The following is a 13,650-nucleotide window of genomic DNA, read 5'->3' as shown; positions in this document are numbered from 1 at the left end:
GTTCTATGTTCTATAATTAATTCAGTCTCAAATATACAGCCAGTGTCAATGGTGACTACGACAATGATCATTAACCATTGCAAAAATCCATCTGGTTCATTAATATCCTTTAGGTTTGGAAATTTGCTATGCTTAACCTAGTCTGGCACACATGTGACCCACAGGAAGGTGGCTGGCTCTTGAATGTGCAACGAAATGACCCAAAAATCTTCAAAGGCAATTAGGGATGGGCAACAAATACAGGCTAGCCCACATCCCATGCAAGAATGAAAAAGCTTGGCTTCTCCAACTTTCCAAGTTGCCAACTTCTGATCTGTCTGTCCATTTTAATTGCTTTAATTATCTGCATTCACTGATTTGACTGAAAAGCTGGAGGGAGGAAGGAAGACTTTAGGATATTGACCTGACAATCTTCCTAGCCCTCTTGTGCTTCCCTCCCACCAAACTGGAAAAATCCCTCCCAAGGTTTGATGTTTTCAATGCTTTTGTGGAGTTCAAATGGAACCACAAAGGTAGAAAAGTGGCTGTACTGTAAACTGGAAACAGTAGAAACCATCAAAATACCCATCAGCTTCAAGTGGATTATCTGTCAACATTGAAATATCTCTGAAAAGAAGTACTTGCATTATATTGTACTATATATCATTCAGAAATCTCTAAAGCACTTCACAAACAATCAATTACTATGAGGTGCAGTGACTGTAGTCAAAGTATACTGAACAAACAATGAAAGGCAGCTAGGTCACACTTAACGGCAATAAAGGAACAACTGCCTTCTCAAGGAATGCAATGCACATGAAGGTTCAAACCGACTGAATGCATTGTGCTCCTGTGATACACAACCAGCTCAAAGTTCAAAATAAAATCATCACTTGCATTATGTTCTGAAATGCACGGTCATCAGTGCTGGCATGTGGGTGATTCCCAAGAAAACAGTGTTGAGCAGACAGCAACCTTCTTCCAGGGCACCAATGATCTTGTGGTGCAAAAGAAAAGATGCAAGAAATGCAGCTGTTCACACGTTTCTGCAGCACACTTAGAAGGGTCACCTTGGAAAATGTCAGAGGGCTTCGCCCTCCCACGGAACTCTATTGTTCTGAGAGTCAGTGCCTTCAAAAGAGATGAGTTGGGGAGACAGAAATCAGAAAGACCAACCTTCTGGTCAATATTCTCCTTGTGCAATACTGTGCTGTGTGGTAAGAACCCAACCTGCCCTCAAAGAACTTCAATGGCCTATCCAAGGTGATAGTCATAAGGTATGAAATTGCAGCCAGGCAGGGTGAAAACAAGTGGCATCATATTGGTGGCCAGTTATATAACACAACTGTTATTCAGCTTCAGTGGACTCAATGGAGCTGAATTTCAAACAGAGAATGTCAGATCTATCAGCTGGAGCTATATTTTTCATTCCTCCCTGTGTACAATATTACTCCCATGTGCTGCTGTTTAGATACTGAACTGCTTCCAATGTGCTTCTGATAATTTCTGCTTCTATTTCTGGTTATAATTTGTCAAAATATTTCTCTGTTAATCCACGCAACGTCATTCTAAATTTCCCTTTTGTAGTCATTCCCATTAAAGGGAGGTCTGATTAAAGGACACAACCTTGGCAAATTTTGATACAGATTAAGTTGTACTCCACAAACTAATACTTCACCTTCACGAGCAACGTTAGTATCCCAGGTACAGATTCAGTAAAGAGCTCCAACATTCTTGTCCTAGAGATTGTAACACAATATTTACATATAAAGAGATTATGTCTGAGATAAAGGAGTACCAAACAGTTTCAAAATCAGTCTCCAACCTACCACAGTCAGAGATTAAGTGCTTTAGGCTTTACAATGTCACCACAAAAATGTCATAGATTTTCAACTAAATGCTTCCACATTTTCATATTATGAAACTGGGCAATTAAAACAATCAATGTCCTTACCTCCAAATCCTGGATGCCATCTAGGATACTCAACCTCTCTGGCACTGATTCAAGATGGTCCAAAGCCATCCGTGTGCTCTAAATTCAAAACAAAGTTAAAACATGTTAAACTCTCTCTCTACATAAACGAACATCAATGCAGTAAGAGTACAAGTGGGTGAACTCTCTCATTAACAGTACACAAGGTCAAAATTCTCCTTAACAATAGAGCTCACAAGCCAACTTGTTCATTAGTAGCAACAAACGAGTCAGTATTCTCCTCCAGAAGAGCGCATGGTTCAGTGCTTTCTTTTGTTTACGCTGAAAGAGATGTCAAGTGTTAAACCTTCCACAAGCATTCTGTCTTGTAAAATACACTCGTATTTGTGCAAATTAACATTTGTTTTGCAACACATTTCTGTTTTGAGGAGCAAAGGTGCAAAGCTGTGGTAGGGGTCAGGATGGAGAAAGGTTACAGGGATTACATTGCAAATAATTTACACTTGTCTTCCCTCTTCATCTCACTCCTTTCCAGAAGGTATTGGTTCAGGCTGGACAAAGGTACCGTGGCCATTCTCTGGTTTCTTACCAATTGTTCAGGTATCAATTCAGGTTGCATGTGCCAGAGAAACATTTAGGAGTGAATCAAAGGTAGATAAGTTGGGAGCAGGAAGAAGGGCACTCAGCCCCTCGATCCTACCCCATCATTCAATAATTGCTGGTTTAGATTAGATTACCGACAGTGTGGAAACAGGCCCTTCGACCCAACAAATCCACACCACCCCTTGAAGCATCCCACATAGACCCATCCCCCAAAAACCCACACACTCCTGAACACTATGGGCAATTTAGCATGGCCAACCCACCTAGTGTGCACATCCTTGGACTGTGGGAGGAAACCGGAGCACCTGGAGGAAACCCACGCAGACACGGGGAGAATGTGCAAACTCCACACAGACAGTTGCCCGAGGCTGGAATCGAACCCGGGTCCCTGACGCTGTGAGGCTGCAGTGCTAACCACTGAGCCACCGTGCTGCCCCATGACTCCACATTCACATCTACCACTGATAACATTTCTTGCCCTTGCTGATTAAACATTTATCTACTTCTCCCTTAAAAATATTCAAAGACTCTGCTTCCACTGTCTGATGAGAAAGCAAGCTCCAAAGACCACAACCTTCCAAATGAAAAGAAGTCTAATCTCTGCTTTAAAGAGGTAAACCATTATCTTCAGTGACCCTCCTCCCCGGTACTAGATTCCCCTACAAGAAGAAACGTCTTTTCCCTATCCACCCTCTCAAATTCCCACTATATTTTAATCAAGTCACCCCTTACTCTTTTGCACCCCAGCCAATACAAGCCTAGCGCATCTAACCTTTAATTATTAAATAATCTGCTCAATCCAGGTATTAGCTGAGCAAACTTTCTCTGAACTGCTTACAACATGTTCACATATTTCATGAAACAAGGAGATCAGTATTATACGCAAATGTCCTGCATATCTAAAGCATAAAATTCTTACTTTTGTTCTCAATTTCTTCCACTGTAAACAATAACATTCCGTGAGCTTTCCAAATTACTTGCTATGCCTGCAGACTAACATTTTGAAATTCATGCAATTGAATTGCCCAATGCCTCTGCATCTCAGAGTACTGCAATCTCTTACTTTTTAGACAGAATGTTTTTTTTCCTGCTTTCAGTCTTCCTCCCCTTTGGAATAAAGGAGCTAACACTCACTATTTCTCAATCTAATGGAACCTGCCCTGAATTTAGAGAATTTTGGAAATTTAAAAACAATGCATCAACTGCCTCACTAATCACTTCTTTTAAGACCCAAGGACTTGCCAGCCCTCAGCTCCAAAACCTGAGTGGGAAGGCAATGGCCTAGTGGTATTATCTGTGGACTGTTAATCTAGCCACTCGGGTAATATCTTGGATTTGAATCTTGCCTTGGCAGATGGTGGCATTTGAATCTAATAAATATCTGGAATTAATAGTCTAATGACGACCATGAAACCATTGCTGATTGTCAGGAAAATCCCATCTGGTTCACTAAAGCTTTTTATGGAAGGAAACTGCCATCTTTACCTGGTCTGGCCTACAACCACAGCATTGTGGTTGATTCTTAACTGCCCTATCACATTAGGAATGGACAATAAATGCTGGACTAGCCAGCAATGTCCTCACAATTCATAGTCATGAATGAATTTTTTTAAAAATTGCTCAGTATCACTTCCCTGGTGATTGTAATTTGAGCTCCTCCTTTCCATTTCCTGGTTAACTGCTACTTCTGGGATATTACTTGTACCCTGAAGCAAAACACCTTTTATCTGCCAACTCTTTATTTTCTATTTTAAATTCACTGGGCTAATTTTCTATAGGTTACTCACTTTGTTAACACATTTCTTTTTAAGACATCTATTGAAACTCTTCATAGCTCTTCTTATATTTCTAGCTAGCTTTCCCACATGCTCTGATGTTTCCTTTGTTATTGTTCATTTAGTAACTGTTGCTTTTTTAAAATATATTTTGTCTAATTTTTTGACCTACCTCCCATCTCTGCACAATCATATATTCTTTTTGTTAAGGTTTGACATTAGTTTTAAGTCAGTCACCAAATGGAATTTATCTTTCTTGTTAAAAGTTATCTATTTTATGTATTCTTGAATATTCCCCAATTATTTGCAACTGCATCTCTATCGATCTTGCCATTAGCCTAATTTGTGAGCTCGCGTCAGCAGATAAACAACCTCCACAGCTCCTCTATCCACAACACACACACCTAACCCTCACTCTAACAAATCCTATCCATACGCTAACATTTTCAATCTATGGTCATAGCAGAAAGAAACAGGCAGTGAACCTATTTTTTATCAGCTCACATGGGCTGATGCACAATTATATACAGTACAAGTTGACTAACTAATGAACCAAACTCAGGCCTTTCTGACCTGTATCTGCAGAATATGGCAAAATGTCTGCAAGCTGAATCCCAAATGTCATGAAAATAAAATTTGCCGCTGCTGATGTGATACTTTGGCCAAAGAATTATAACTAGTTGTGCAATTGCAATTTCAAGATTAACATCATCATTGCTCTACACAGAGACTGGCTTTTTAGGTCGTAAATACACTATGTCTAAATACAAACTGGGCTTCTAAATTCACAAAACAGAAAAGCTGTCCTTGCCAAGGCAAAGGATGAAAGATTTACCAAGGATCTAATCGCATCGTACCTGACCTCGCTCGATCCTGTTAGGGTTTCTGAAACGGAAAGTGTGCCAGCTCTCAGTACTCTGATGAGAACATAAAACCAGGTTAATAAGGCCATAAAAAAAGCTAAGATAGCAAACAAAGTACTGGCGTTCATTTCTCAAGGGACATAACTAAAAAGCAGTATGTTAAACCTACACAGAATCCTGGTTAGACAATATTTTGAACATGTCAAGCCTGAAAGTTATGCAAAGGATTTAGGGGCACTGGAGAAAATGTGAAAATGACTTACTAGAATGGGACTATAGTAAAAGATTACAACCATCAGGAAAGATTGAACAGGCTTGGGTTGTTTTCTCTAGGAAAGTGAAAATTGTTAGATGAACTGAGAGGGGATTTTTTTTTTAACCTCATGGTACGTATTTGATAGCCTAGACAAATTTCCATTTGCAGGCAAGACAGAGCTAGAGGCCATCAAAATAAGGTGTTTATTAATAATTCAAATTAAAGTTCAGGACAAACCTCTTTACTGAAAGAGTAGGTTAAATGTGGAACTCACCACCAATTAAGGTAAGTAGTATGGATGTGATTTAGGGGAAGGTAAATAAACAGGAGGGAAAGATGTGAAATAATGTTTAAAGGTTAAATTAAAAACATATGAAAGGCTGATGTGGAGAGTAAACAACTGCCCCAAACCTTTTGGGCCAAATGGCCTGTTTCTGTACTGTAAATACGACCTAGCACAATATATCTAGGTACATTACATTGAATAAAAAGCTCATTAAACCTCTTAACTTCATCAGTTCACTGAACATGCTATGAATCAGAAATTAGTTGAAGAATGTCATGACCATGGATCAGCGCTCCTAAGCAATGCAATTCCAAAATATGTTTTTTCGGAAAAGAGCGGGCTCATATAACCAAAAATGGCAGCTGTTGTAAATTAAATGAGTTTCTTGAGAGAGGGAGAGACAGCACTAGAAAGATTCATAGTCATGTGGAATATCACACCTTCGGAAGCTGAGGGAACTTTAAACAAGAGCCCTTCGAAGGGAGGCAGGGGCAGATAGACAAGTCAAAACAGACTACTCTGTGATATCTTGTGAACACAAAGATGATGAAGGGCTGATAACCCCTAGTCAACAGTATGCCACCCGGCTTGGATTATTTCCCAAACTGCAGACACATCTTGCACCTTTTCCTGTGAATAGGGGTTGAAAATTCAGTTTGAACTGAACTGGCAGCACGGTGGCTCAGTGGTTAGCACTGCAGCCTCACAGCACCAGGGTCCCAGGATCGATTCCAGTCTCAGGCGACTGTCTATGTGGAGTTTGCACATTCTCCCCGTGTCTGCGTGGGTTTCTTCCGAGTGCTCTGGTTTCCTCCCACAGTCCAAAGATGTGCAGGCTGGGTGGATTGGCCATGCTAAATTGCCCGTAGTGTTCAGGGGTGTGTGGGTTATAGAGGGATGGGTCTGGGTGGGATGCTTCAAGGGGTGGTGTGGATTTGTTGGACCGAAGGGCCTGTTTCCACACTGCAGGGAATCGAACTCTACTGGAACAATCTATGCTTCCTCTTGGGGTGGCACAGTGGCTCGATTCCACCATCGGGTGACTGTGTGGAATTTCCATATTATCCCCGTGTCTGTGTGGGTTTCCTCCCACAGTCCGAAGACTGAGCTCTGATGACGTGGTATAATGGTGAGCACACTGGTTTCTGAACGCTGTGATCAGAGTTCAAATCTGGATGCAACCGTTTTCCTGGTCAGGTGAGTGTTGAGCCTCAGAAAGTCTGGTTTTAGGGCGGCACGGTGACACAGTGGTTAGCACTGCTGCCTCACAACAGTAGGGACCCAGGTTCGATTTTAGCCTCAGGTGACTGCCTGTGTGGAGTTTGCACATTCTCCCCATGTCTATGTGGGTTTCCTCTGAATGCTCTGGTTTCCTCTCACAGTCCAAAGATGTGCAGGTTAGGTGGGTTGGCCATGCTAAATTGGCCGTAGTGTTCAGGGATGTGTAGGTGGGTTATAGGGGGATGGGTCCGGGTGGGATGCACGGAGGTTCGGTGCGGACTTGTTGGGCCGAAGGGCCTGTTTCCACACTGTAGGGATTTTATGGTTAACATTCTTGCATATATCAGCTTAACTTCAAGCTGTAGCATGTTATGAAGGTCATATTCAAAGAAATATTCTCTAGTCAGTTCTACAGAAATGTCATGTCCAACTCAAAATTTTAACTCTGCTTCTCTCTCAACAGACAAGGCCAGACTTGCTGGGTTTCTGCAGCACTTTGCTTTTACCTCCTAGTCACTTTTACATTGTGGGTAAACAATGACTCTCTCTCATTCCAACACTGTAAGCCACACAAAAGGAAACAGGACAAAAAAAAACTCTCTCTCAACCTGAATGCTGAAAATAAATCATGTCTGAAAGAAATCAGAACTGCTCCACTGAAACTGCTATAATGTTCACTAACTACTCGCTATGAATATTCAGATATATATTTTTATTAAATACATTTGTCTTTTTGAATTTACCTCTTATTTTTAATCTGTGTGCATGTGTTACCTATTTTTCTTGCATTTAGTAATTAATTAACTCGCTCTTTGTTAACTCAAGAAAGCATGGCTAAAATATAAGCTCACGCAGCACGGGAGAAAAGTATCCACAAGGAAAGGGATCCTTTCTAAATGAACCTTGTTGCAACCAATCAAGGGGTTAAGTGAATAAGGAAGTGAAGCCAGTTTATTCCTTCTCACCCAAAAGCATAACAGTTTGGGATAGAGATAGTGGGAACTGCTGATGCGAGAGAATCTCAGATAATGAGGTGTAGAGCTGGACGAACACACCAAGTCAAACAGCATCATAAGAGCAGGAAAGCTGACGTTCTGGAATTTCTGAATTCAGAACTTCAGAATTTCTCAAGAAGGGTCCAGACCCGAAATATCAGCTTTCCTGCCGCTCTGACACTGCTTGGCCTGCTGTGTTCATCCAGCTCTACACCTTGTTGTCACAGTTTGGGGCATTCCAGCTCGAATCACAATGAATTGGGGAATCGTGCTCATAGTCTTGTCATGACCAGAACAGGCTGAAGAATACTGTATCACAGGCAAGACACTACAGCAATAGAAAACCATAGATAAAAATAGAAAATAGCAGAACCACTTCGTGGGTCAGGCCGTGTCTGTATGGAGAGTGTTCTGAGGAAGGGTCACTGGACTAGAAATGATAAGTCCAATTTCCCTTTGCAGATGCTGCCAGACCTGCTGAGCTTTGCCAGCAAATTCCGTTTCTAGATTTTTGATTGTTTGAATTCAAATTCCACCAGCCACATTGGTGAAATTTGAACCCACGGCTCCAATGAAATTACCGCGACTCTGCTATCACCTCATATACAATTCAAACAAAAATGTCTACAAGGAACATCCTAATCCTCATCTAACATTATTGAAATCAAGCTATTCCAACTGACTCCCAGGTTCTCAGAAATTACTTACAAGTAGAATATACAATTCCAAAGCTTATATATAAACAGAAATAAAAAGATGAGTGAAAACTGACAGCACACAAAAATGTTGATGAAAAGAAACAATGCACAGGGTGCTAGTATCATCAGGTTTGCATGGAAACTTTCTGCCTACTGAAGCTATTCAAGGTCAGTTATACTCGATTATAAAAAAAAACCAGATTGAATGAAACCAACTTGTTTGAAAGGAGATAATAAAGTGTGAAGCTGGAAGAACACAGCAGGCCAAGCAGCATCTCAGGAGCACAAAGGCTGACGTTTCGGACCTAGACCCTTCAGCAGAGAGGGGGATGGGGAGAGGGTTCTGGAATCAATAGGGAGAGAGGGGGAGGCGGACCGAAGGTGGACAGAAAAGAAGATAGGTAGAGAGGAGAGTATAGGTGGGGAGGTAGGGAGGGGATAGGTCAGTCCAGGGAAGTCAGACAGGTCAAGGAGGTGGGATGAGGTTAGGAGGTAGGAAATGGAGGTGCGGCTTGAGGTGGGAGGAAGGGATGGATGAGAGGAAGAACAGGTTAGGGAGGCAGAGACAGGCTGGGCTGGTTTTGGGATGCAGTGGGGGGAGGGGATGAGCTGGGCTGGTTGTGTGATGCAGTGGGGGGAGGGGACGAACTGGGCTGGTTTAGGGATGCAGTGGGGAAGGGGAGATTTTGAAGCTGGTGAAGTCCACATTGATACTATTGGGCTGCAGGGTTCCCAAGCGGAATATGAGTTGCTGTTCCTGCAACCTTCGGGTGGCATCATTGTGGCACTGCAGGAGGCCCATGATGGACATGTCATCTAAAGAATGGGAGGGAGAGTGGAAATGGTTCGCGACTGGGAGGTGCAGTTGTTTGTTGCGAACCGAGTGGAGGTGTTCTGCAAAGTGGTCCCCAAGCCTCCGCTTGGTTTCCCCAATGTAGAGAAAGCCACACTGGGTACAATGGATACAGTATACCACATTGGCAGATGTGCAGGTAAACGTCTGTTTAATATGGAAAGTCATCTTGGGGCCTGGGATACGGGTGAGGGAGGAGGTGTGGGGGCAAGTGTAGCATTTCCTGCGGTTGCAGGGGAAGGTGCCGGGTGTGGTGGGGTTGGAGGACAGTGTGGAGCGAACAAGGGAGTCACGGAGAGAGTGGTCTCTCCGGAAAGCAGACAAGGGTGGGGATGGAAAAATGTCTTGGGTGGTGGGGTCGGATTGTAGATGGCGGAAGTGTCGGAGGATGATGCGTTGTATCCGGAGGTTGGTGGGGTGATATGTGAGAACGAGGGGGATCCTCTTGGGGCGGTTGTGGCAGGGGCGGGGTGTGAGGTATGTGTTGCGGGAAATGCGGGAGACGCGGTCAAGGGCGTTCTCGACCACTGTCGGGGGCAAGTTGCGGTCCTTGAAGAACTTGGACATCTGGGATGTGTGGGAATGAAATGCCTCATCGTGGGAGCAGATGCGGAGGAATTGGGAATAGGGGATGGAATTTTTGCAGGAGGGTGGGTGGGAGGAGGTGTATTCTAGGTAGCTGTGGGAGTTGGTGGGCTTGAAATGGACATCAGTTACAAGCTAGTTGCCTCAGATGGAGACTGAGAGGTCCAGGAAGGTGAGGGATGTGCTGGAGATGGCCCAGGTGAACTTGAGGTTGGGGTGGAAGGTGTTGGTGAAGTGGATGAACTGTTCGAGCACCTCTGGGGAGCAAGAGGCGGCGCCGATACAGTCATCAATGTAACGGAGGAAGAGGTGGGGTTTGGGGCCTGCGTAGGTGCGGAAGAGGGACTGTTCCACGTAACCTACAACGAGGCAGGCATAGCTGGGGCCCATGCATGTCCAAGCATGAAATGCTGAGCCAGTTGTGATGATCATATCTGTCCCCATTATTGCTTATTGAGACGCCGTGGAATTTAAAATGTATGTGACAACACCAGGAATTTTGCACTGTACCACCGGAAGGAGCAACTGTAGCCTGTGAAGGTTCTTAAAAATGTGAACCTGGGAGGCTGCTGAAAAGACAGAATAACTTAGTGGAATGTTGTTTCAATTTCTAAAGAAGTCAATAACCTGTACAGAAATTCAAACGCCCAAATATCAGCTGAAGGAATGACACAGGAATTTAAGTTTCAAACACTTACAGCAGCCAACAATTTCACCATTGATGAAACATGTGTCAGAGATAATGGGAACTGCAGATGCTGGAGATTCCAAGATAATAAAATGTGAGGCTGGATGAACACAGCAGGCCAAGCAGCATCTCAGGAGCACAAAAGCTGACGTTTCGGGCCTAGACCCTTCATCAGAGAGCTCTGATGAAGGGTCTAGGCCCGAAACGTCAGCTTTTGTGCTCCTGAGATGCTGCTTGGCCTGCTGTGTTCATCCAGCCTCACATTTTATTATATTGATGAAACATGTTTTCTTTTTTGTAGGCAACTTAAACTTTAAGTAACAGAGGAATTCCCTCTTTTACATCAATCACTCAGCATGTTCCCCACAAAATTAAATTCCCTAGAGCAAACCATCCACAATAGCCTCCGGTGACTATCTTTCAGACACTTTCTTTTGTTTTTAAAGAGTTTCTAAAATGCACCTCCAGCAGTAAAATCTGGCGCAGTGATTCTCCTTCCCTCAATCATGCACAACAAATCTTCTGGAAGTTGACTGCAGTATGCATTTCTTCGACTTCACCTGTAGTGGTTTACAAAGTTAAGAAGCCTCTTTTTCCTGCTGACGGCACAGAACAGGTGCCTGTCCGTGATATTCATTCATTTGTAAGGAAACCTGTGACCTAATTTCAAAACTGGCTTCCACAGTTCCCTTCACCTGGTGATATGAAAGACATTAACCTTGTATTTAGGTGGATGTGCTAATTAGTTAGTCTACACTTCAAGTCTCTTTCATCTTAAAAGTAAATGGACAGGTTACAGCACGTTTATTTGCAACTTCATACTACAGCAGCTGTTTAGGGCTTTGGGAGACTCATCATAAATTCAGGCTGCCCTTGAATGGACCTCTCAAACGAGAATCTGATCTCCCTCTCTCTCTGCACCTTCCCTGCAGTTATAACACTGTATTCTACACTCTGTTCTGCTACACTGATGTACTTTGCATGGTATGAACTGCCTGCAAAGTACGCAAAACGACACTTTTCACTGTATCTCAGTACGTGCAACAATAAAAATCAATCAGATCTTGTTCTTATCAGCTCCTTTTATGAATTATTTACGACTTTTTCTCAATGTAACGATCTAGCCTTCCTTTACCCATAATAATCAAATCACCAAGGCTACAATCAGGCAGAACGTACAAAATGAGGAGCAGGATTAGGCAATTCAGCCCCACAGGCCTTGCTACACCACTTAATAAGATCATGGCTGATCTGAATACAACCTCCAATCCTCACATTTTTGCTGACCCTACTAGCCTTTCACCCTCACGCATATCAATAACCTTGCCATCCTTACCTTATCAGGTCATGGCCTTTTTCACTTACCTTAACTTAAGGATACAGTACCAAAACATCAAAATTTTACAAACCTCATCATTGATGCACTGTGTTAAACAGGCAAAAATTCCCATTTCAAAACCACAGCCAAAGTCTGCTTCAACAACCCTCTCAGCATTGTTTAGGACAATTCAGTCCAGTACTTAATGGGAGCTAGGGAGGTTGCCAAGAGCAGAGCTGGAGTTCAACAGATTCTAGCGTGAACATAGAAACGTAGAAGACAGAAGCAGGAGGAGGTCATTCAGCCCTTCGAGCCTGCTCCGCCGTTCATCATGATCAATAGCCATCAATAGATGGATACCTTCAAGGCAGAGATCGACAAATTCTTGATCTCACAAGGAATCAAGGGCTATGGGGAGAGTGCAGGGAAGTGGGGTTGAAATGCCCATCAGCCATGATTTAAATGGCGGAGTAGACTTGATGGGCCGAATGGCCTTACTTCCACTCCTATGTCTTAAAGTCTTGTGGTCTTAATAGCCTAATCTTGCTTTCTCCCCACGATATTCGATTCCACTCACCCCAAGTGCCATATCTAGCCACCTTTTGAAGACATTCAGTGTTCTGGTATCAACTGCTTCCTGTGGTAATGAATTCCACAGTCTCACAACTCTTTGGGTGAAGAAATGTCTCTTCATTTCTGTCCTAAATTGCCTACCCCGAATCCTCATAACTGTGACCCCTGGTTCTGGACAAACCCACCACTGGGAACATTCTCCCTGCATCTATCCTTCTAGTTCGGTTAGAATTTTATAAGTCTCAGTGAGATCACCCCATTCATCTGAACCCCAGTGAAAACAATCCCACCCTGGTCAATCTCTCCTCATACGTCAGTCCTGCCATCCTTGGAATCAGCCTGGCAAACCTTCACTGTACTCATTTGAGAGCAAGAGCATCCTTCCTCGAAAAGGAGACCAAAACTGCACACAATATTCCAAGTGTAGCCTCACCAAGGCCCTGTATAACTGCAACAAGACATTTCTGCTCCTGTACGTGAAACCTCTCGTAATGAAGGCCAACATACCACTTGCCTTCTTTACCACTTGCTACACCTGCACACTTACTGTCAGCAACTGGTGCACAAGGACATCCAGATCCTGCTGCACACTCCCCACTCCCAATGGGATACATTTTATTTTGGCTGATACTAAACTAAGGATCTGTTTTCGGTTTGGCTTATTGGGAGGCACAAGGCTAAACAAGCTGCCAGCGAAGGTGAGAACAGTCTGGAGTCAAGGGTGTTGGCAAAAGAAACAAAACTGGGTTTTGATCACCAGAACAAATATGAAAGTTATCCTTGCATTGGTGAATGATGTTCCTGAAAGGATAGTATCTCAATGGCATTAATTCACATGTCTAAACATCTGTTCAGCATGGTAAATTCCCAGGACAGATCACAGATATAAAAATTAACTCAAGTATAATTCACGGATTAGGGGTGCTGATTGAAAACACTGAGAGATAGGTTCAGAATGGCTTTTGAAATTGTTGAAAGAAGTAACAAAGCAGAAGGATTGAAAAGAGTTCCAGTGCATATGACG

At 43.1% G+C, this 13,650-nt stretch overlaps 1 protein-coding gene across 1 annotated transcript in view; it reads right to left on the bottom strand.

Moving 5' to 3' along the window:
• The window catches only part of LOC125455519 (centrosomal protein of 128 kDa), a 475,711-nt gene that overhangs the window by 132,052 nt on the left and 330,009 nt on the right, over positions 1–13,650 (bottom strand). The window contains exon 20 of the mRNA XM_059648981.1: positions 1,934–2,011. Coding sequence (XP_059504964.1) covers positions 1,934–2,011 — 78 coding nt within the window. The remainder of the gene's footprint in view (positions 1–1,933; positions 2,012–13,650) is intronic.

This window comes from Stegostoma tigrinum, chromosome 10, assembly GCF_030684315.1.
Source record: "Stegostoma tigrinum isolate sSteTig4 chromosome 10, sSteTig4.hap1, whole genome shotgun sequence".
NCBI lineage: Eukaryota > Metazoa > Chordata > Chondrichthyes > Orectolobiformes > Stegostomatidae > Stegostoma > Stegostoma tigrinum.
The sequence above is the reverse complement of the archived record's forward strand: the minus strand, read 5'-3'. Positions and strand labels throughout refer to the sequence as shown.